General features: G+C 41.7%; 1 protein-coding gene across 4 annotated transcripts in view; it reads left to right on the top strand.

The window, feature by feature from the left end:
* Positions 1 to 21,909, top strand: part of UNC5B (unc-5 netrin receptor B) — a 180,335-nt gene that overhangs the window by 142,791 nt on the left and 15,635 nt on the right. For 3 of the 4 annotated variants that reach the window (XM_056530737.1, XM_056530738.1, XM_056530740.1), the window contains 10 exons: positions 462 to 565; positions 2,412 to 2,592; positions 4,746 to 4,913; positions 5,704 to 5,868; positions 7,268 to 7,300; positions 11,271 to 11,465; positions 12,723 to 13,094; positions 14,913 to 15,000; positions 15,746 to 15,914; positions 18,016 to 18,249. In XM_056530737.1, the coding sequence (XP_056386712.1) occupies positions 462 to 565; positions 2,412 to 2,592; positions 4,746 to 4,913; positions 5,704 to 5,868; positions 7,268 to 7,300; positions 11,271 to 11,465; positions 12,723 to 13,094; positions 14,913 to 15,000; positions 15,746 to 15,914; positions 18,016 to 18,249 (1,709 nt within the window). The remainder of the gene's footprint in view (positions 1 to 461; positions 566 to 2,411; positions 2,593 to 4,745; positions 4,914 to 5,703; positions 5,869 to 7,267; positions 7,301 to 11,270; positions 11,466 to 12,722; positions 13,095 to 14,912; positions 15,001 to 15,745; positions 15,915 to 18,015; positions 18,250 to 21,909) is intronic. The other variant, XM_056530739.1, reaches the window with a different exon arrangement.

Here is a 21,909-nt window from a genome sequence, read left to right as displayed (position 1 = left end):
CAAAAGGGGTGTGGCCTACCCCTCACAGTGCAAAAACAGCGTTCGGAACATTTACTTCCGAACGCTGGCCAGTGGAGTACACCTTTTTAAAGAACCTAAATAGGGTTTGTTGTGTTGACTTGGCCCCCAGTTGCCTCAGATCCAATAGAACTTATTTGGGATGAGTTGGAAAAACAAGTCCGATCCATGGACATCCTACCTCAAATCTTACAGGTCATAAAGCATCTTCCTGCCAGTTAGCATAGGGCACCTTTTTAGGAGTATTGTGGAGCCCATGCTTCAGTCGGTTTGTGCTATTTTGACAGCATGAGGGGAACCTACATTACATTAGGTAGTTTTAAAGTTGTGATTGATCGGTGTGCATATGTGAATACACATACATAGTACAATAAATATGTATATATATATAATTTACTTATTCTGTTCTGTTAATCAGTGTAAATTTTTTTTCATGCTAACAGATTTGCGGAAGAATTTTGACCAAGAGCCTCTAGGTAAAGAGGTACCTTTAGAACAAGAGGTGTTGCTTCAGTGCCGTCCTCCGGAAGGTATTCCACCTGCTGAGGTAGGTCCTGGTAGATCTAGGTTTAGATTACGTGGTGCAGTTTTGTTTGGTAAATCGCGACCACAGCTAGACATAACTGCTGCAAGTAAATGACCTGGAATATAAACCCTATCTAGACCTGGTCAGTGTTTTTTACCTCTAGTGCAGGAGACATTTTATAGATTTTTTTATTTTTTTGGGATTGCCTGGAAACCATCCACTTAAGCTCTGGTACAGCATGGCATCAGGTCTGGACAAGTAGCAAACAATAAAACAGACTTGACTACAGACTAAATTTAAGGCTGCTGTTATCTCTAAATCTACAGGCGGGTAATTTGCTTACAGTTAAAATTGATTTTCTCCCAAAGGAAAAATATGTTCAGCTGTTGAAACGAAAGCAGCCGCCCCAGAAACAGTTGCGACAGCTTTAATATCCAGCAGGGGCTAACTCCTACAAAGCTTTGGCAGGTAGATTTCAGTGCAGAGAAGGAGGGAGATAAATTAGCCCCGTCCTCGCGGATGCATTAGTGCTGTGATGGATGCATCCACATTAAGGGAGCCAGGTTTTATTTTTTAGCAGATTTGTTTATATGGAGTCTCGGATTTGTTAATGTGACATCTAATAACGCACTTAACCTCCACACCTGTTCATTTCCCAATATTTGACAATCTTTGTCTGTGACGACAGACCTTCCTAATTCGGTAGTGAAGACAGTAATGAATGGCCATCAGAACCCTAGCATTAGACTAAAGGTCCGAGGTGTATTGTTAGAAATGACTTTGCTATCTACTGAATAAGTAACTCAGACTTTTTTGTATGCCCTATCTTTACTTATCCTGTTTTACTGGTCATGCATGGTCCTGGGTTGGGTTTTATGCTAAATACTAATTACCTTCCATAAGAGATAAGGTTGCACCCCTGAGGACCCTAGTGGTGTAAGCCTATCAGAGCATCATAGGTGTGCTGAGCTGAACACTCTCTTCTATCTAGATTGGGAAACGTCTCTGGTAAACCTAGTCCATCTATCCACCATGTTTAAAAAAAAAAATGTCACCCTGCCGGTTACAGAAGCTGGCTTTTAGTCCTTATAAAATATTAGAGGTCTAATTTAATTTATTTGCTCAGTTGTATGTACTGTATTTCTACAATTCTAATATATCAAAATTATTTATATATTGATTATACATTACTTTGTTTTGACCTAAATATTGCAAACCTTAAAGGGGTACTCCGGCCCTAAGACATCTTATCTCCTATCTAATTGATAGTGGATAAGATGTCTGATCGCTGGGGACCCCGCAATCTCTCATACAGCCTCCAGCGCTGGCGTGCAGCTCACACAGGTGAGTGCTGCATTAGAGATTGCTTTGGATAGGGGATAAGATGTTTTAGGGTCGGACTACCCCTTTAATCCTTGCAATAAGTGATCTCCCCATTGACAGTTGATTCCTTCTGGATGACAGCTCTTTCCACATGTGTTTAATTCCCAATACCTTCTCCCCATTATTATGTCTATTTGACCAAGCCTTTTAATTTCTGTGGAGACCAGAGTTTTTCAGATGCCTCCGGAGCCATTACTAGACCAGCAGGACCAGCTTCTCTGGTTTATCTTGTGTCAGCTTTCTATATTAAACATTATTATGCACATCTTCATGGTTTTCAGCTTCTTTAATAAGAGGTGCTATTAAAGCAGATGGAATGTGGATTGCTTGGTGACATGTAACCTTTTCAGGCATTTTAAATAATATTTCAGCTATTCTGGTTCAGTTAAGACTAATTGTTGATTCGAAGGTCAGTCGTCTATTCATTTTTTAATGATATGTTGTTGTGATTTCTATCACCACCCCGTCCCTTCTCACATACTAGGTGGAGTGGTTAAGAAATGAAGACATCATTGACCCCACACAAGACACTAATTTCCTCATCACAATTGACCACAACCTCATAATTAAGCAAGCTCGGCTTTCGGATACCGCCAACTATACCTGTGTTGCTAAGAATATTGTTGCCAAGCGCAGGAGTACCACGGCATCTGTTATAGTTTATGGTATGTATACAGGAGCAATCTCAAAGATTGGTTACATGATGTCAGTAAATATGGTGTTGCTTTTATGTGCATGCGATAACAATAGTCTTTACACTTGCACCCTCTGTGTTCGATCCATAGAGTAAAGATGGGGGGGGGGGGGGGGTATGCCATTTATAAAAAAAAAAATATGTATATAGTTACAGATACATTAAGTGTGCCCAATGTATCAGAATTGAGATTTTACAAAGGACTTTATTTCGAAGGTAGAGCATTGATTTATGATTCTGTAGTACTCAGCTTTAAATGCAATTGTAATCTCCCTGCTGCACACGGCATTCGTTTAGAGCGTCGGGTTCAGCGCCAGAGGCTTGTGACATCACAGCAACACACCCTCAATGCAAGTCTATGGGAGGGGGCGTGACGGACACCATGCCCCCTCACAAGCCTCTGCCCCGCATCCCCAGTCATCCAGCACAGAGTGAAGTTCACTCCGTGCACCGGATGTCTGGAGTGCTGCAGCCGAGATAGTGGGGGTCACCTGCGATCAAACATCTTATCCCCTATCCTTTGGATAGGGGATAAGATGTCTAGGGGCGGAGTACCCCTTTAAACCTATGCTTCTATAGGAAAAAAGATATGTGGGTGTATATGCATTTATACAGAGGATTCTAATGATGAGGCAAACTGCACAGAAGATTGATATTGAGGCAAACTGGATTATATAGATTTATCAGCATGCATGTTGAACATTCACATGTTTAAAGGAGTTATGAGTGAGTGTTTAAAGAAGGCTAAGTGTGATAGCAGCCTTAAAAGTGTATTCCGCCCCTAGACATCTGATCCCCTATCCAAAGCGTGACGTCACAATAGGGCGGTGGCGTGATATCACGACCACTGCCGCCCGGACCCAGCGTTTTGAAAATAATGTTCAGAATGTCAGGGAGCCAGGGCGGATATCATGGGGGTCCCAGTGGCCAGATCCCCACGATGGGACATCTTATCCCTATCCTTCTGATAGAGGATAAGAAGGCTAGGGGCGGAGTACCCCTTAAAAAAAAAAAATTCTAGATAGTTAAGTGAGCGGCTGATCCTAGGTCCAGCCTTTGTAACCCCTGGTTATCAGCTCTTGTCATTAATGGAAGCCGTGAGTGGCTGTTGATTCCAATGTGTGTTGCATAGCAGCTGTAGTAAAAGAAAAAAGAGCTGTAGACATGAAAACAGATATTTCCTGGGGATTAAAGGGGTACTCCGCCCCGAGCATCTTATCCAAAGGATAGGGGATAAGATGTCTGATCCCGGGGGTTCTCGCCGCTGGGCGTAATGACGGGCAATACAGGGGCTGGAGCATTGTGACGTCACAGCTCCGCCCCCTCATTACGTCACGGCCGCCCCCTAAATGCAAGTTTATGGGAGGGGGCGTGATGGCCGCGACGCCCCCTCCCATAGACTTGTGACGTCGCGAGGGGGCGGAGCAGTGACGTCACGATGCTCCGGGCCCCTGTATCGCTCATCATTACGCACAGAGTGAGTTTGCTCTGTGCAGTAATGATAGCGGGGCGCTGCAGCGGAGATCCCCGCGATCTTACATCTCATCCCCTATCCTTTGGATAGGGGATAACATGCTAGGAGTGGAGTACCCCTTTATGCGTGAAAACCACAACCCTAATGGTTAAATTAATCAGAAAGCTACATGAAACAATGCAGAAATGAATGATATTCATTAGGGAGGATATGCATACTTTTAATCCGAGGAAATCATAATAATTTGACTGATGGTTAATGTTTCTGCACAGAAAAGCTTGCAATTCAAGTGGCAGATGTCTGTGGAAAGAGAACTAAAGAGCGCTTTGCATCTCTCGGAGTAGTAAATTAATTACATCTGCTTATAATTAAATAACCATAACACCTGTTATTAGGGTCTGTGTGCCAACTTTACCCAGTCGGCGGTGGGTGGCATAGATTTTTCCAGACTGGACCTTGGCTTACCAGATGGTTATAAATATTTTCAAGCCATTAGTTAAGATAACTATTATTTTTCTCTGCTGATTTTTCCTCTGCGTATATTATCAGCATTGAAATGTTTGAGAAGCCATTAGTCTACCCTGTAGCCCTCATGAAATGGATCTACATATGGCTGCTGAGAAAACTCATCTGCATTTTTCTTGTGTTAGTGAATGGAGGATGGTCATCCTGGTCTGAATGGTCTCCATGTAACAACCCCTGTGGGCGAGGTATACAAAAGAGGACCAGAATGTGTACGAATCCAACCCCTCTGAATGGTGGCGCTTTTTGTGACGGCCAACCTTTCCAGAAACTGGCTTGCACCACTATGTGCCCAGGTATTTTTGTTTGCAAGTGTTTGGGGTGATAGGGACATGACAATGCCTATTTCAGTGTTTCCTAACCAGGGTGCCTCCAGCTGTTGCAAAACTACAACTCCCAGCATGCCCGGACAGCCTTTGGCTGTCCGGGCATGCTGGGAGTTGTAGTTTTGCAACAGCTGGAGGCACCCCGGTTGGGAAACATCGGCTTATTTAGTAGTAGGAAAATGTGTAGTTTATATATACATTCTTGTAGACTTGGGCTGCGTTCACACGGCCGTCTAGACCCGTCCAAAATAAAGACGGACTTTAAAATTTAAAAAAACGGACAATAACAGATGCAAACGGATTTTATCCGTTTGTATCCGTTATTGTTCAGTTAATAAACCAAAAATATAGATATTTTTTTTGTTCTGAGCATGCTCAGAATTAAAATCGGATCAAAAAACTTAAAAAAAAATAGATGACATTAAAGGCTAATCCGTTTCCATTGTGTTTTCAATGTTTACATTTACTGTATCCGTTTTTTTTCTTCTGTTTTTTTTTTCTTTTTGACAGAAGAAAAAATACTGCACGTGCCGTTTTTTTTCTGCCGTCAAAATAAAAAGGAAATGAGTGCAGATGGTTACAAACAGATGTAAACGGATGGTAAAAAAAAAATCCCATTGACGTGAATGGGATTTTTTTTTTTTAAACCGTTTTTAATCTGTTTACAGCCTGAAAGAACAGAACCGAAACGGGGATAAAAAAAAAATCCGTGTGAACGCACCCTTAATGATTGTTTTCCTGTTTATAACATGGTTTGCAGTTGACGGAGGATGGACTGAGTGGAGCAAATGGTCAGCGTGCAGCACTGAATGCACTCATTGGAGAAGCAGAGAATGTAATGCGCCTACGCCAAAAAATGGGGGGAAAGATTGCAGCGGAATGCTGCTCGACTCCAAAAACTGCACAGATGGCTTGTGTATGCAGAGTAAGTGTCTATGAAAAATAATCTTCATGGTTACTACTGGGGGGCTAACCATGTCATTTTTTTTTTTTTTCATTTTAAGTTTCAACATTTGTAAGTTGTCACATTTTAATCCTATAGACTCTATATAGTCCCATATTTATCAAACTGTGTGAGAGGAAAAGTGGAGTGATGTTCCCACAGCAACCAATCACAGCTCAGCTAACAAGCTCTGCTAAAGTGAAAGCTGGACTGTGATTGGCTGCTGTGGGAAAATCACTCCACTTTCTCTCACACAGTTTGATAAATCTTGACAATTTAGTTAGCAGGTATCTTCCAGATCTATTCTCTGTACATGAAGATATTATATACACTATTTATGATGGTTTTTATACGGTTTCTTAAAAAGGTTTTCCAGAATTTTACATTGATGACCTATCTTCTGAATAGGCCATTAATGTCTGACCGGCAGGGTGGCAACACTTGACACTTCTTCCGCTCATCTGTTCAGCAGTGCTGCTGCTTCGGCACATAACAATAAGAAGTTTTCCCAGTTCATTGTGTAATGGTGAAGGCAGGTTACTGCAGTGTAGTTTCCATTCAGTTCACTGGGAGCTGCGGTGCCACGACTATGCACAGCCACTACATATTGAACGGAGCAGTCTATTTCTGGCCGTTCATTGTGTATGTGCCAGAGCCATGGCTCTGCCGAACAGTTGTTTACACGTGAGCACCCAAGGATAGTTAAAGGGGTACTCCGGTGCTAAGACATCTTATCCCCTATCCAAAGGATAGGTCCCGCCACTGGCTAGGGGGTCCCGCCACTGGCGATCACTGGGCCGGAGCATCGTGACGTCACAGCTCCGCCCGCTCAATGCGAGCCAATGGGAGGGGGCGTGGCAGCTGTCACGCCCCCCCCATAGGTTTGCATTGAGGGGGCGGAGCCGTGACGTTGCAATGCTCTGGCCACGTGATCGCCAGTCATCAGACCCGGAGCGAACATGCTTCGGGGGCTGATGGTAACGGAGTGCTGCGTGAAAGATCACGGGGGTTCCCAGCGGCGGGACCCCCGCAATCAGGCATCTTATCCCCTATCCTTTGGATAGGAGATAAGATGTCTTAGCGCCGGAGTACCCCTTTAAATGACCATTATGGAAAATCCCTTTAATGACCATTATGATCGTATATATTGTGTCCATATTTTGTGCTAATATAAGAAAAAATATAATATAAGAAAAACTGTCATATTGCTCTGGTGTTTGCATCACATTTCAGATTCTAACAACATTCAGAATTTTTCATTACATTCAATCATCTTTTTTACGTTTTTATTCTAATAGTCTAATTTCTCATTGACTTCCATTGTGATCGCCCCATCTTTTACCGTGAGCACTAATTTCATTTTGGTTTTTGTTTCTAACAGACAAGAGAGTGTTAGGTGAGCCAAAAAGCCATTGTAAGTTTCATTTCATCTCTTTAATTTTTGCTCATCTTGTTTATTTCCGTTTGCTTATTTTGCATGATTGATCACTTCGACTTCATTGAATCTGTAACGCTGGGGTCATGTGTTTTTATGTTTAGGGGCATCTTTCACAACAACGAATGTGCAGTGGAGAAAAAAAACAGCATTCGTTACAGTGTACGCTACTGTATTGTAGACACCAGAAGATATATTATTATTGAATAATCCACTTCTGCATAGCATGTGCATCAAGATTTACTCCTACATTAGATTTCCAGCAGTCCTCTATAAAACTGCCCATAACACATCAGGCCACCATTAGGATTTGTAGCAAATGACAAAAAAACATAAAAGGAAGAGGAGCGCTTCTATGGGTAGGACCAATATGTGCCGGAGGGATAAAGGACGGTGAGATAGTACGCTCACCTTCCCGGGTTGTGCAATGCCGAGGCCCAACGCTCACTGGGCTTGCACGGGATAACACTGGTTACGGTGTAGACTGGCTGCTGCAGGTTTCCCACGCCGGAATGGCGTACAAAGGATAACTGGACAAGCACACTGTGAAGGTTGGGAAGTAGTCCTGCGCTGCCGGTTCTCGCCAAGGTAGGTAGGAGCGGATTCTTTATGTAGCCATAAACTTTATTATATAGAAACATGCAACGCGTTTCAGGGCTGGAATGGCCCTTTCATCAGGCATGCCTGATGAAAGGGCCATTCCGGCCCTGAAACGCGTTGCATGTTTCTATATGATAAACTTTTTGGCTACATAAAGAATCCGCTCCTACCTACCTCGGGGAGAACCGGCAGAGCAGGACTACTTCCCAACCTTCGCAGTGTGCTTGTCTCGTTATCCTTTGTTGCAAATGAGTCATTTTCTATTCACTTTGCAGTGTTTAGCACTAGTAACCAGCTGCCATCTCTGAAATTGCTTTAGATCCTTACTCGTGCTGTGCAATCTTATGTCAACACCCAGCCTACAGATGGCCCATATTTCTGTTTCGTGTTTTTGGGGAGTAAACCTAGAGCAACATACTGACTAAAGAATGCACTATATCTAGTAGAAGCCATGTTCTAAATCAGATTGATAATATTAGTATATTCATTGCTGCTGACTGTGGGTTAGGAGTCCAGTGGGCGGCCCATGCTGTCTCTGTATGCAAAAGATGCCCATTGAACTTGTATGCACTTGTTGGCCAATTGCTCATAGCAACCAATAAGATTGCCTCTTCATTTTAACAAGACCTCTGAAAAATAGAAGAAGCAATCTTACTTGTTGCTGTGGGAACTTTTCATCTGCACAGGTTCTGATAATTCTCCCCAAATACCCCTTTGTTCACACAAATTACTTTTGCAGCCATAATCGTGCCCTTTTGTTCATCTCAAAATTATTTTCAAATGCCTTTTGTGGGTAAAAACTACTGTAAAAGGTATAGTGTAATTAAAAGTTTCATTACATTATTTATTATATAAAGCTTTGACTGTTATCAAAAGTTTTGATCAAAACCGGGTCTTACTCCTGATACACAGTGCGATTGGTAGTTATAACTGGCTGCAGTACATGGTATGGAGTGCATCAGTGGGGTTGGGCAGTCAGTTGGAGGGTGAAGCATTCTCCTGTAAGCTTCAGCCAGTTATAACTAATGATCGTGTGGGGTCTCAGGACTGAGACCTGGTGCTATCTACATTTTTTACTTGTTGTTTATAAGTGACAGTAACGCATTGAATCTCATTAATCTCTTGCTTTTTTATTATGTTTAATGATCAGAACAGTATGCATGTTGAATACAGCAGCATCAGCAAATAACTTTTCTATGGATTATAAAACTAGTTACTGCATTGTCAAGAAGATGTAAAATACCCTTCATCTTTCTAGCCGTGGACCGCTTATTACTAACATTATATGAAATTGCTGTATAAACAGGGTCTGTGCAGAAACAATTAATTAAAGTACTTCATAAAATATTTAAATAACTTGTATAAATGATTTAAAACAATTCTACATCGCTTTAGGAAAGGAAGGTTTGGAAAACAGTACAATAAACATTTGTTTAAAAAAATTAAAAAAAATCACCTGTATCAAGCAATAGATTATGACTCATTATTGCCATTTTGGAGCTATTAAGTGATTAAAATAGTCAGCAGTGTGTCTTACCGAACAAAACAAGCCATGAGTCAGAATATGTGCTGGTAAAAACTACTGAAGGGTGGATTGTTCTCAACCTTTATGCCCAAAAGTCAGTGGTTTCTTGTGGACTTTAATTAGGACTGCGTGATGCGGAGAGTATGTAAACATAAGAAATGCCCCACAGCTGCAGTGTGTCCTGCTAGGAATATCTTCAAAGACACTAAAGGATCATTTGGATATTAAAGGGGTACTCCGACCGCAGGGGTCCACGCCCATAGACTTGCATTGGTGGGGCGTGGCGTCACACGGGGGCAGGGTCGTGATGTCACGATACTTCGGCCCGTGGTTGTCACGCTGCACACTCGGAGCAAAGGTGGGTGCTGAATGACAGATAGCCGGGGTCCCCAGCGGCAGGACCTCCGCGATCAGACATCTTAAACCCTATCCTTTTGGATAGCGGATAAGATGTATTAGGGCCGGAGTACGCCTTTTAAATCCACCACGTTTATGTGGAAACCTTAGTAAATATGTCGATGTGCCCCTGTTGTGGGAAACATGCCCCTTTTGTCGAATATGCCCCTTTCCCCGGGTGGCCAGGTTTTTTTTAATTTTTTTGGGGGGGAAATGGAGTGATTGTCGTGTTTGAAGGTTTTTTTGGGACATAAAAAGACTTAAATTCTGCAGCAGAAGCCGACTAAAAACAATCAGAAACACATTACTAAATAACACTCATTGGGGTTTATTTACTAACGTGATACCGACTCTTTTTTTTTTTTTCGGGTTTTGCCCCCCAAATTGTGTCGCACGTCCCTTGCGACACAATTTGCGACCAAAAAAAAACAAAAGCCTCCATTTTACCTCCATTTTACAAGAAAAACCCAAAAAAGGGGTGTGGTCACAGGATCAAGTTGGTGTGGTCCCGACAAAAGGGGCGTGGCCCCGACAGTTTTGAAAAATCCCAACATATTTACTATGGTTTCCACAGAAAATGTGGTGGACTTGAGCTGTGGTAAACCCTACAGATCAGAACAGTTGTAGAATAAAAAGAAGCAAAACCTAGGGAAATGTGCAAAATATAGGGAAACCTTAGTAAATACCTTGGGAAAATACCAGTCGGAAATCAAAACCCACAAAGAAACCTACACTCCACTCTTAGTAAATGTGCAGTAAATACACATTGGCCCTTATTTACTAAGAGTGTTGTGTAGGTTTCTTTGTGGGTTTTAATTCCCTACAATTTATTTTCCACAGTATTTACTAAGGTTTCCCTACATTTTCCACTTTCCCTACACTTTGCTTTTTTTTTTTACACATGCTCTGATCTGTCTGGTTTTCCTCATCTCAAATCCACCACATTTTATGTGGAAACCTTAGTAAATATGTTGTTTTTTTTGTGAAAATGTCAGGAACACGCCCCTTTTCAGTGACCATGCCCCCTTTCCAGACGGTCACGCCCCAGTTGGTCGGGGTTTTTTTCAATTCTGCCGCAAATTCTGGCACAGAAAGAATTTCTGGCGCACAACCCGACAAAACATGTCAGGTTTGCAATAGTAAATGAGGGCCATTGTTTCTTGCAATAAAAATGCAATACATTTTACCCTTCCCTTAAAAATGAAAAATAAAACAAAATTGCGGTAAAAATGTTGTGTTTAAACGTTCTAATGCTAATAAGACCGCCTTGTGTTAGTAAGTTGTAGTAACTGAACAAAATCTGTCTGGATTTGTCCGTAACAACCAATCTCAGCTTAGCTTTCATATCTTGAAAGTTCAAATTACTTTTACATCTTGTAAACTGCGATTTAAGAGTTTTCTAATCAGTTTTTTTTCCCCCTTCAATAGTGTTGGATTCAACTGGAGATGTTGCCCTCTATGCCGGCCTGGTTGTTGCCATTTTCATATTCATTGTTATCCTCATGGCTGTCGGGATAGTTGTGTACAGACGTAACTGCCGGGATTTTGACACGGACATCACAGATTCCTCAGCTGCCCTTACAGGAGGATTTCATCCTGTGAACTTCAAGACTTCTAGGCACGGTATGGCTAATATGCTTGACCCCATTACCTATCCACCACTGTGAATGCTCATTAGCTGTCATATTCGGAGGTACTGGCAGATGGTCGTAATAACAAAACAGATGAAGCCCAGAACTGCAATATTCCATTCAGGGAATTGATAATTACTGACTGTATGTTTTTGTAATTACTGTCTGCACCTCCCTGAGACATGTCATATAAAATATGTATATGTGTGTCTGTTCATGCAATGTACTCTTTTTCATGGTAAACAATGACCGGTTTAGTCTTAGTTCCTCAGTGTTTGTTTTAATGGCTGTGACCTTTTTTATGTGGACATGAAAATAATCATTAGCAGCACCTCTCCCCAAATAACAAGGGGCATCCTGCCAACAAACAACGTATGTTTATTGATAGGGGGTTTAAAAAAACAATAAGAATGATCGTACAGTATGTACAAAGACCTTCTAATAACTGGCCAGTGAAAGTAGAGATGAGCGAAGTCACAGTGATTTGATTCGTCAAGAACTTCACGGCTCAGCGTTTGCTGACTTTAGCCTGCATAAATCAGTTCAGCTTTCAGGTGCTCCGGTGGGCTGGAAAAGGTGGATACAGTCCTAGAAGACTCTCCTAGGACTGCATCCACCTTTTCCAGCCCACCGGAGCACCTGAAAGCTGAACTAATTTATGCAGACCAAAGTCAGCAAATGCCGAGCCGAGAAGTTCATGACGAATTGAATCACTGTAGCTTCGCTCATCTCTAAGTGAAAGTACAGGAAAGTGTTATTGATCTGCCCGTGTAAAATACATTGTTATGAAGGGTATATACATCTTGTGCAGTGTGGAAAATGTGGCTGATACTATTTTTCAGCTGACCATGGCCTGAAAAACTCCCTCGGAATGAATGGAGTGCACTACACATGCAAGGCCACCACCACATTTATTCTCTATGGGAACGCCGAATGTTTCCAAGTTTTACAAAATGTTTGGTGGCTTCATTCATGGAGTATAAATGGGGCGCTATACTCACAATACCGTAAGAGTCTCTGTGGGTAAGAAGAAATTCGCAGGATGCAACACTATTCATCCCATTAAAGCGACTGACACTGCAACAGAGTTGGACATTTTTGATGTATCTGGAACTGCCATCATAGTTCTAGCTGTATCAGAATCCATGACACTAGTGTAAACGCAGCCTTGGTTCATTCAAAGAAAGACGTAAGAAGTTTTTGTTTTGTTTTTTATTTTAGTTTGACCTTTTAATATTTCTCATTGCAGACAACTCCCACTTATTACACCCATCAATGCAGCCAGATTTAACAGCCAATGCTGGTATATATCGAGGTCATATGTATGCCTTACAAGACTCAGCGGACAAAATTCCCATGACCAACTCTCCATTGTTAGATCCTCTACCAAACCTAAAGATAAAAGTCTTTAATTCCTCTCCAGTGGGGTCCTCTCCTGGGATACATGATGACTTGCTTGGTCCTAAAACCCTAGGGACATACCCATCCGATACAAATATCATTAATGCGAGGAATAAAACTATAAGCAGCCAGCACCTCCTAACCTTGCCACGTGACTCTAGTAACAGCGTGACTGGAACTTTCGGAAGCCTTGGGGGAAGACTGACTTTCCCAAACACAGGTAAGTTAGTAATTAGTTATTTTTAAACCATTATTGCCCCATGTAACATAGTTACTCTGTGCCACTAATAATTGCTGATATGGTGCTTGTAATGTTTACTAAAGTTAAAGGGAATGTGTCACCTAAGGATTTTTTCTAATGTTTTCTATGTTCTCATTGTATTTGTTCTTTATTTTATGTGTATATTATCATTGAGGCATCCAGCTTTGCAGCTTTCTGCACAGCATTTACAGACATACTTTACAGCAAAGCCTTGTGGACATAGGAAACAATAGACCGGAGCTAACCCCATTGACTTCTATGGGAGACTTTTCTCTCTTACCTGTTACCTGTGCATAGGTCACTGTGCAGGGAGGGGGAGTGTAAGCTCTTGCCATCACCTATTGTGAATGTGTCTGCCTCTCTCTTATTTATATACTCTTGTTATTTTTCCCTGTAATCCTGGCTTTGATGATAGTGTGGAGATTGCTGAACAGTCTTTAATACAGATCAGAAAGTATCAGCTTATTATTAGGCTTAGTGGCTTCAAGAATAAGGTCTGGTTCAGACTCACAGATCTCTGGACAGTAAAATTCTGTCCGAAGCTTCCGAGTGCAGCCAGAGCCGACTGAATCAGTTTGTCACCATAGACAGCATTGTCTGCGAAGGTCATTCTTTTGACAGTCGAATGGGACTACTGTTGCACAGAAATTCTGTAGTGTGAACCTGGCCTTACTGCAAGAGTTCACTATTATTTTATACTATAGGAGAAGAAACATCACCAAAAATTCTTAAAAATGTTTAATATAAAACTTGATTATAGGTCCTTTTCTTATGACACCTTCCCTTTTAGCCGTTTACTTGGCTGAAAACCCAGGAGGTCACAGGGATTTGGCATCTATGGCATTATTTCTCATGCACCTGTTAAAAAGAACTAGTTTTTTTAACAGGCACCTGTCAAGTTGAGTTCAGTCCGGGAAGTTTATTTATTTATGTTTTTGTTTATGTATGTGCCATTAATGTTTTTAAAAGCTATGGGAATGTCAGCATGTTGGCATTCATATAAATTGTACTTCAACATAATTGGCGCTGAGAAGAACTCCGAGTGTGCAATTACTGCTCCAGAAAGTGGCACCTTCACAAATCATAATGTTACAGACAGATCATGAGGGTTTTTAGTCTGTGTCTTTTTAAAAGAGCAGTGGACTGATCCTGCTAAACTGTTGGATCTGTCATATAGTTTACTATTTGGTAATATCTTACGACCCCCATGAAAGCTTTTAAGAGCTAATTCTAATCTGTGTTTTGACCCTAAAGAACAACATCTGTGCCAGAATTCTTAGTAGTTGATTGGCACAGGATGGCTTTAGCATTCCTACATGACATGTTATGTTAGGATAGCTATTAAAGGGCTCCGGCCCATAATACATATTTTCCCCTATCCAAAGGATAGGGGATAAGATGTATGATTGCGGGGGTCCCACCGCTGGGGACCCCCACAATCTGTCTTTCCACACCCTTCTTTGTGAGCTCTCCACAGAGAGTGTGCAGCGTGACGACCATGGGGCCAAAGTATCGTGACATCACGACTCCGCCCCGTGTGACATCATGCCCCGCCCCCTCACGATACTCAGGCCCCTTGGTCATCACGCTGCACACTCGGAGCCTCCAACGCTGCGGAGAGCTCACAAAGGTGGGTGCTGAATGACAGATTGCAGGGGTCCCCAGCATTAGGGCCGGAGTACGCCTTTAAAGTCTTTATAATGAGGTGCCTCTGTATAGCACTCTTTATGATATCCATTACTTGGTCCTAACAGATATTTTTGTCTGGTTTGACAGGAGTGAGTTTGCTGATACCACATGGAGCTATTCCACAGGGAAAATACTATGAAATGTATTTAATGATTAATAAAAGAGAAAACACAGTGTGAGTATTGTTCTGTTTTTACCTTCAAAATCCACTTCTCAGGTTGGGTGTGGTTCTGCAGCTAAGTTCCATTGAAGGGAATAGAGCCAAATTGTAATACTACACCCAACCTGGAGACAGACGGGGAGTAGTTTTTGAAAGAAATTAGCCCTGTTTTTCGATTCCTGAATAACCATTTTAAACTCTGCATTCTTTTCCCAACAATAGAATATCACAAGCCTACTTATTTTATGTAACATTGTTAAAGAACAGGTGAGAGTTACCTATTGACATTTAATACAACTGACTATACACATTAGACTGTCAGCCATAAGGGGAACATTCCATCTAATGTGTATAGGAGCCTCCCACCTCTTATTTGGTCAACATCTTTTGTAGAAAAGAATGATCTATCATATGTATGGCCATCCTAGAATTATTGATTGATTTATGAAGGTTTCAGTGGTGGTCTAATCATTGCCCAATGGTTAAAATGGTCATTTATGTGGTTACATTTATTTGATGTAAAGTTATGTATAGAACTACAAATAGTTACACAGATAGACTGATGCCTTAAAGGGGTTATCCCCATTGGTCTTTCCCTTCCCCACCGGCCTTGATTGATGGGTCTCCCTCTATGCCCAAATAAGAAGAGGTCAATCGAGCAAGACTGTTGTATTGGGAAGAATCTTCTAGGGGTGTGAATGATACTTTATTATAATTTTTTCCAGCAAAATAATCTGTGGTTACTCTGCTTTATTTGTAGTCTACCTTCGGAAGGGACACAAACTATTTTAAGTCCGATAGTTACTTGCGGGCCCACAGGACTTCTGTTGTGTAAACCTGTCATTCTGTCCATCCCTCATTGTGCGGATATAGCCACATCAGACTGGATTTTACAGCTGAAGACTCAGTCTCACCAAGGAAACTGGGAGGTAAGAATGTATCTGTAGAAAGTGTCTTAAGATGGGATTCCTTGTGCTGAACTTCCTACAGGTTGTGTGTAGAGATGCATGTGTACACTGAGCATTGCTGTATGATGCTCAGGAGTCTTAGGCTGCTCTCACAATAGGTTTCGTCCATATGGGGACCGGATCCAGCTGGGGGATGGGAAAACCGGGCGCTCCCGTATCCCAGCCGGACCCGGCCCCAATCTCACTCATTTGAATGAGCCGAAGGGAGTCAGATAGTGACTCCGGTCGGCTCATTTTTGCCTCATATCCGGTTTTCTGGCAGGACTGAAAACAGTGTTATGCTGTGGCTTTCAGTCCGGCCAGAAAACCGTATACAGGCCAAAAATTAGCTGACCGGAGTCACTATCTGACTCCCGTCGGCTCATTCAAATGAATGAGATCGGGGCCGGGTCCAGTCCCCATATGGACAAAACGTAGCGTGAATGCAGACATACACACAGGTCCTATTCTGATTAGCAGATCCAATGCAGTAGACTTTGTGGACAGTTTGTAGGGTGGCAACTGCACCAACCCAGCGTGTCCTATAATATTTTCACATGGAAGATTGGGTGGAAGTGCAAAGTCACATTGACCCATCTTTGGACCCATCTTTGGAATATGTAAATATGTAAATGTCCCTTTAACATCTATTCCTTCTATCACACCACCAATCTGTGCAGATTATAAATTCTAGGGCTGGTATCCAAATAGGCCATTTCACCTGCATTATATTGTGATCCTAATAAATGTTATACCTTTTTTTTTATCTAAATGGCTGCTTATAAATATTGTCTAGGAGATCACTCCTGTTCTAAAATAATTTAGAATACCACGATAACAATAAAAAAAATTCAGTTTCTTATATACATTGGCACACTGGTACAACTAACAAGTTTGATGGACAAACATAGTCTAAAAGTGAGTATGTTCAGTGCTTTTTAAGCACATAGGGGGTGATTCTCAAAGAATTTTGCACCCAATTTTATTTTTTTTTAAAGTATCGCCCACAGTTTCAAAGACCTTTGTGCCACAGTTTACACTGTTCACTTCAGTTTTTTGTCTGCTTTACATGATAGGGGTGAGATTCCAGTTTACATCAAAAATTTCACACCAGTTTTTTGGACAAAAGGTGTTATTTAAGTAATTATTTAAAAAATTAATAATTATTATTGAATGTTTTTAAACACATTTTTTTATTTTTCTTGGTCACTGCACCTGCACTCACATTTAAGTTCAGAAATGTTTTATTTATCCAGTTATCGCTTGTCTGGGCAATAGTAACCATGGAATATTTTGTGAGATGTTTCTGCCAGAATTCTCTGGGATGTTAAATTTGGCACAAAAATCGGCAATTTTGTTGCAAAATAAATCCAATACGGCTGCAAAAAAAAATAATTTTTACGCGGAAAAAAAACAAAAGTGCCGCGAAAATGAATTTTCTCATATTTTCAAAGCAGCACAAAAAACCTTCGAAACTGTGAGGAGAAAAAAAAAGGTGTGGATAATATCGCTGGAACAGAAATTACAGTCGTTTTTGAGAATCTCCCCCAGAATGTTTTGCTGTACTCAAAAGTATGGCCGCCACACCATTCTGCTGGTATGGCGACGTATACGTATACCACAAACATATTGTAATTTGTTTTTTTTTCCTTCAAGTCAAACTTATCAGTAGATCAGATTGCCTTTAAAAAAATTGTTGCTTTTGAAAGGAAAATGATAGTCAGCGCTACTGGAGCAGGTACTAGCCACAGAGAGCTTGTGATATGTAATATAAAAATCATGCTTATACAAGTGTTTCCCAACCAGTGTGCCTCCAGCTGTTGCAAAACTACAACTCCCAGCATGCTGGGCGTTGTAGCTTTGCAACAGCTGGAGGCACACTGGTTGGGAAACACTGGCATAAACTATCATTTCTCCATTGTAGTATCTTATGGCTCCCTCTAGTGGTAAATGTTAAGAAACAGCAATGGAGGAAGTTTTTTTCTTCTTTATCTGACTTCCTTATATGTACACTCTGTAGTAATGATTTTCTTACAAGGAATATTTTATGTGCACATAAGTAACCTATTTTTGGTGTTTTCAGGAGGTTGTGACATTAAATGAAGAGACTCTCAACACGCCATGCTATTGCCAGCTCGAGAGCCAGTCCTGTCACATTTTACTCGACCAGTTGGGAACCTATGCTTTTGTAGGAGAATCTTATTCCAGATCGGCAATAAAGAGGCTCCAACTAGCTATATTTGCACCACTTCTTTCCACATCTCTTGAATACAATCTCAAGGTCTACTGCTTAGAAGACACCCCTGATGCATTAAAGGTAGCTTGCATTTTGTTTAGATTTTTTTGGCATTTTTTAACATACACTTTATGAATATTTTCTTTGATAACTTTTAAAAGAATCCAGGGTCAATAAGGATTCAGACTTTAGAATAAATGCATTGTGTATTGTTATGTTTATGGGGGATTTGGGTCTGCCGCCCCCACCTTCCTGGACTGATGCAAGTGGTGGTCACTTGTGTCCATCCTGGAAGGTGAAGGCCAGAGCGTGGTAAGGACATATAAGTAGCCCCATACAGGAGATCTCAGGGGGGTCCCAGCAATCTGACCTGCTGCAATCAGACACTTGACCTGTAGATAAGGATTAAGGGGGAGATTCATCAAAACCTGTCCAGAGGAAAAGTTGACCAGTTGCCCATAGCAACCAATCGGATCACTTCTTTCATTTTTAAAGAGACCTGTGAAAAATGAAAGAAGCGATCTGATTGGTTGCCATGGGCAACTGCACCACTCTTCCTCTACACAAGTTTTGATAAATCTCCCCCTAAGTGTCTAAAAAGTTCAATTCCCTGGAATACCCTTACACGTACAGAATCTGCTGCATATTTTCTGTAGATGATTTTGCTACCCATTAAATTTAATGGGTAGTAAAATCAGCTTCACAAAATTGCAGCAGATCCTATTACACAATAACCAGTAAAGTTAAAAAATATATTTGTGGTCGGTGCTCATTCGTATAGCGAGCCTACCTAACTAAACCTCTTACTAAGCTCGTAATTCCTACTCAATCCTGTAACCTATCTATGCAGTTAGAGTTATGCCACATACTGCCGCGTAGGAGTACACCTGAAAAATAGAGGGCAAAACTCATAATGAGAACAAAGCGCTATTAACACACATAACCACGTTGCCAGTGACTGAAATGTATTGAGCATTACTGACTATGAAATGGGGGTACAGTGCACGTAACACTGAACACCCCAATTACCTTACTACATATGCTGGCACACCATGTTGTGACGTCTGTGCAGCTGCCCCAATGCTTAGTGAATGACTGGATATAACCGACAGTTCGCTATAATAGTATTTGACATATGTTTCACAAACAACGTAGTAATAAATGCTACCCCCTTGACAATGGCAGCGGCTGATCCCGTTGGATCCTTGATGTGCGGAAGCAAAGCTTGCAACACTCAGACTGAGCATCGCTCGTGACTTGAGAAAATGCCGTATGATGACAACCTGACCGGACAATTACCTTCTTCTGCTACACAATTTCAATGCGTAACTATCTGTATCCCAACAAACTAATGTAACTACGGTCATGCATCTAAATGCGATACCCCTAAACCTTAAGAAACCACGACAACTCAAGAACAGCGTGGCCTCTGACATTTCACTGGGGAATGCCTAAACGTCAACTAACCAACTGACTAAGCCAGCTGCCAGGGCTGATGGCTGGAGGGCTTGCGAACCTCCCTCTGCGCGCACTCTTCAGGGCAGATTGATGGCATGGGACGCAAACAATGACGCCCTGTCAAGGCTAAACCACGTAAACTATGCTGGATAACTGACAGATACTTTGTTAGTATTATACTAGATGCAATAAGAGTGGCAAAACCCAATAAATGCAAAATTGCACGTGAGACCTCCTCTGGGTATTTGACGTAAAACATTGTGAACGTATACCAGATCTCTGTGAGCTGTAGATGTGAAAAAGTCTCAGCGAACAACCCTATGCCCGTATGCACAACTCCAAGTGCTACCAACGTTTATACACATGTGACTACCTAGTCACCAACCTCAACTTGTGTCAGGTTACCACTGTAACCAACCTGTGGACGTGACCGGCAATGAAACCACTAATGCAGCAAACATGACAATGAAACTCAACCAACATATGGTTACTATCGTCAACCTAAAACCGAAACAACAAAACCAACCGCCCAGAGCCAAGCTAAGTCCCTGTACGCACAACCCAAATGCTAAGTAAACATATGGACGCATAATGACATTTCCGCCAACCAAAAGTCATGTCAGGTTGCAACTGAATAAACCTGTAGACATGACAGGCCGAACATAAATGAAAGACTCAACCAAATCTGTAACTAATAATATGACCAACCAGATTGTACCCATAATAGACCTATGAACATGGCAATTAACAACGGAAAATAAAGCTATATCCCTGCGCATAACCTCACAGCTGAATAACATAACGTATAATGACATTGCCGCCAACCTGAAATCGTGTCAGGTTGTATCTGGATTGAGCTGTAGACGTAACTGGTCCAGCTGAATTTAAAACCTCAACCAATGTAATACACAGACAACTATATGGGCGTATGTACGAACTGAGTGCATGCACCGAACAACTTATGAACGTATGGCTAAAATGAACTGCTTGAGTGAACATATTCACTGAAACAACTAAACAAGCAGGTACACCGAGCAACTTATCCGCACATATGCCCCGTATGACTTGAATAACTGTATTAAGCACTGATATACAATACAACACATGAATTTAACTATACCATCGCCTATGTGTCGTAATGTTGTCGCTCTGAAAGGCGTGTCGGTAACAACAATTAGCTAATGTATCCCCCTGCAGACGTGGCAGGTATAATGGGTATACACTGCCTATGTGTCGTGTTATTGATGCACTGAAGACGTGTCAGTAACAACAATTATGCAACGTACCCCCCATGCAGACGTGGCAGGTATAATGGGTATACACCGCCTATGTGTTGTGTTATTGTTGTTCTGAAGACGTGTCAGTAACAACAATTATGCAACGTACCCCCCCTGCAGACGTGGCAGGTATAATGGGTATACACCGCCTGTGTGTTGTGTTATTGTTGTTCTGAAGACGTGTCAGTAACAACAATTATGCCATGTACCCCCCCCCCCTGCAGATGTGGCAGGTATAATAGGTATACACCGCCTATGTGTCGTGTTATTGTTGTTCTGAAGATGTGTCAGTAACTACAATTATGCAACGTACCCCCCTGGACATGGCAGGCACAATGGGTATACACCCCCTAATTATGGTGTTATGTTATTCTGAAGACATGTCCCTAACAACAACTACGCCATGCATCTCCCTGCAGACTTGGCAGGCATTAAGGGCATAAACCATCTATGGGTCATGAGGCCGTTACTCTGAAAGCATGTCAGCAATTACTACTGAGTCAAACAACCCACAACCGTATACGTAGACAAACTAGGGGGCGTATGTTCAAAACTTTGAGCGCGTGTACCGAACAACCTATGAACGTATAGCTAGAATGAACTGCATGAACGAACATGTGCACTGAACAAACCATATAAGCAGATGCACAGAGCAACTTATCAACACACATGCCCAGTACGACTATATAATTGCATGAAGCGCTGATGTATGATACAACACATGAATTACATACGATGTATGTCCCACTGTACAGTAACTAGAAAGCACTGACCCGAAGCGATTTTCCCTTTTTATATACAAATATAAATATATATACACACATACATGGGGCAGGTATAATGGGTATACCACCACTGTGTCGTAGTGTTGTCGCACTGAAGGCGTGTCAATAACAACAATTGCAATGTATCCCCCTGTAGACGTGGCAGGTATAATGGGTATACACCACCTATGTGTCGTGAGGCTGTAGCTCTGAACACGTCAGCAACAACTACTGAGTACCAC

This window comes from Hyla sarda, chromosome 7 (genome assembly GCF_029499605.1).
Source record: "Hyla sarda isolate aHylSar1 chromosome 7, aHylSar1.hap1, whole genome shotgun sequence".
Lineage (NCBI taxonomy): Eukaryota > Metazoa > Chordata > Amphibia > Anura > Hylidae > Hyla > Hyla sarda.
Note: the sequence above shows the minus strand (reverse complement) of the source record. Positions and strands in the feature narration are given on the sequence as shown.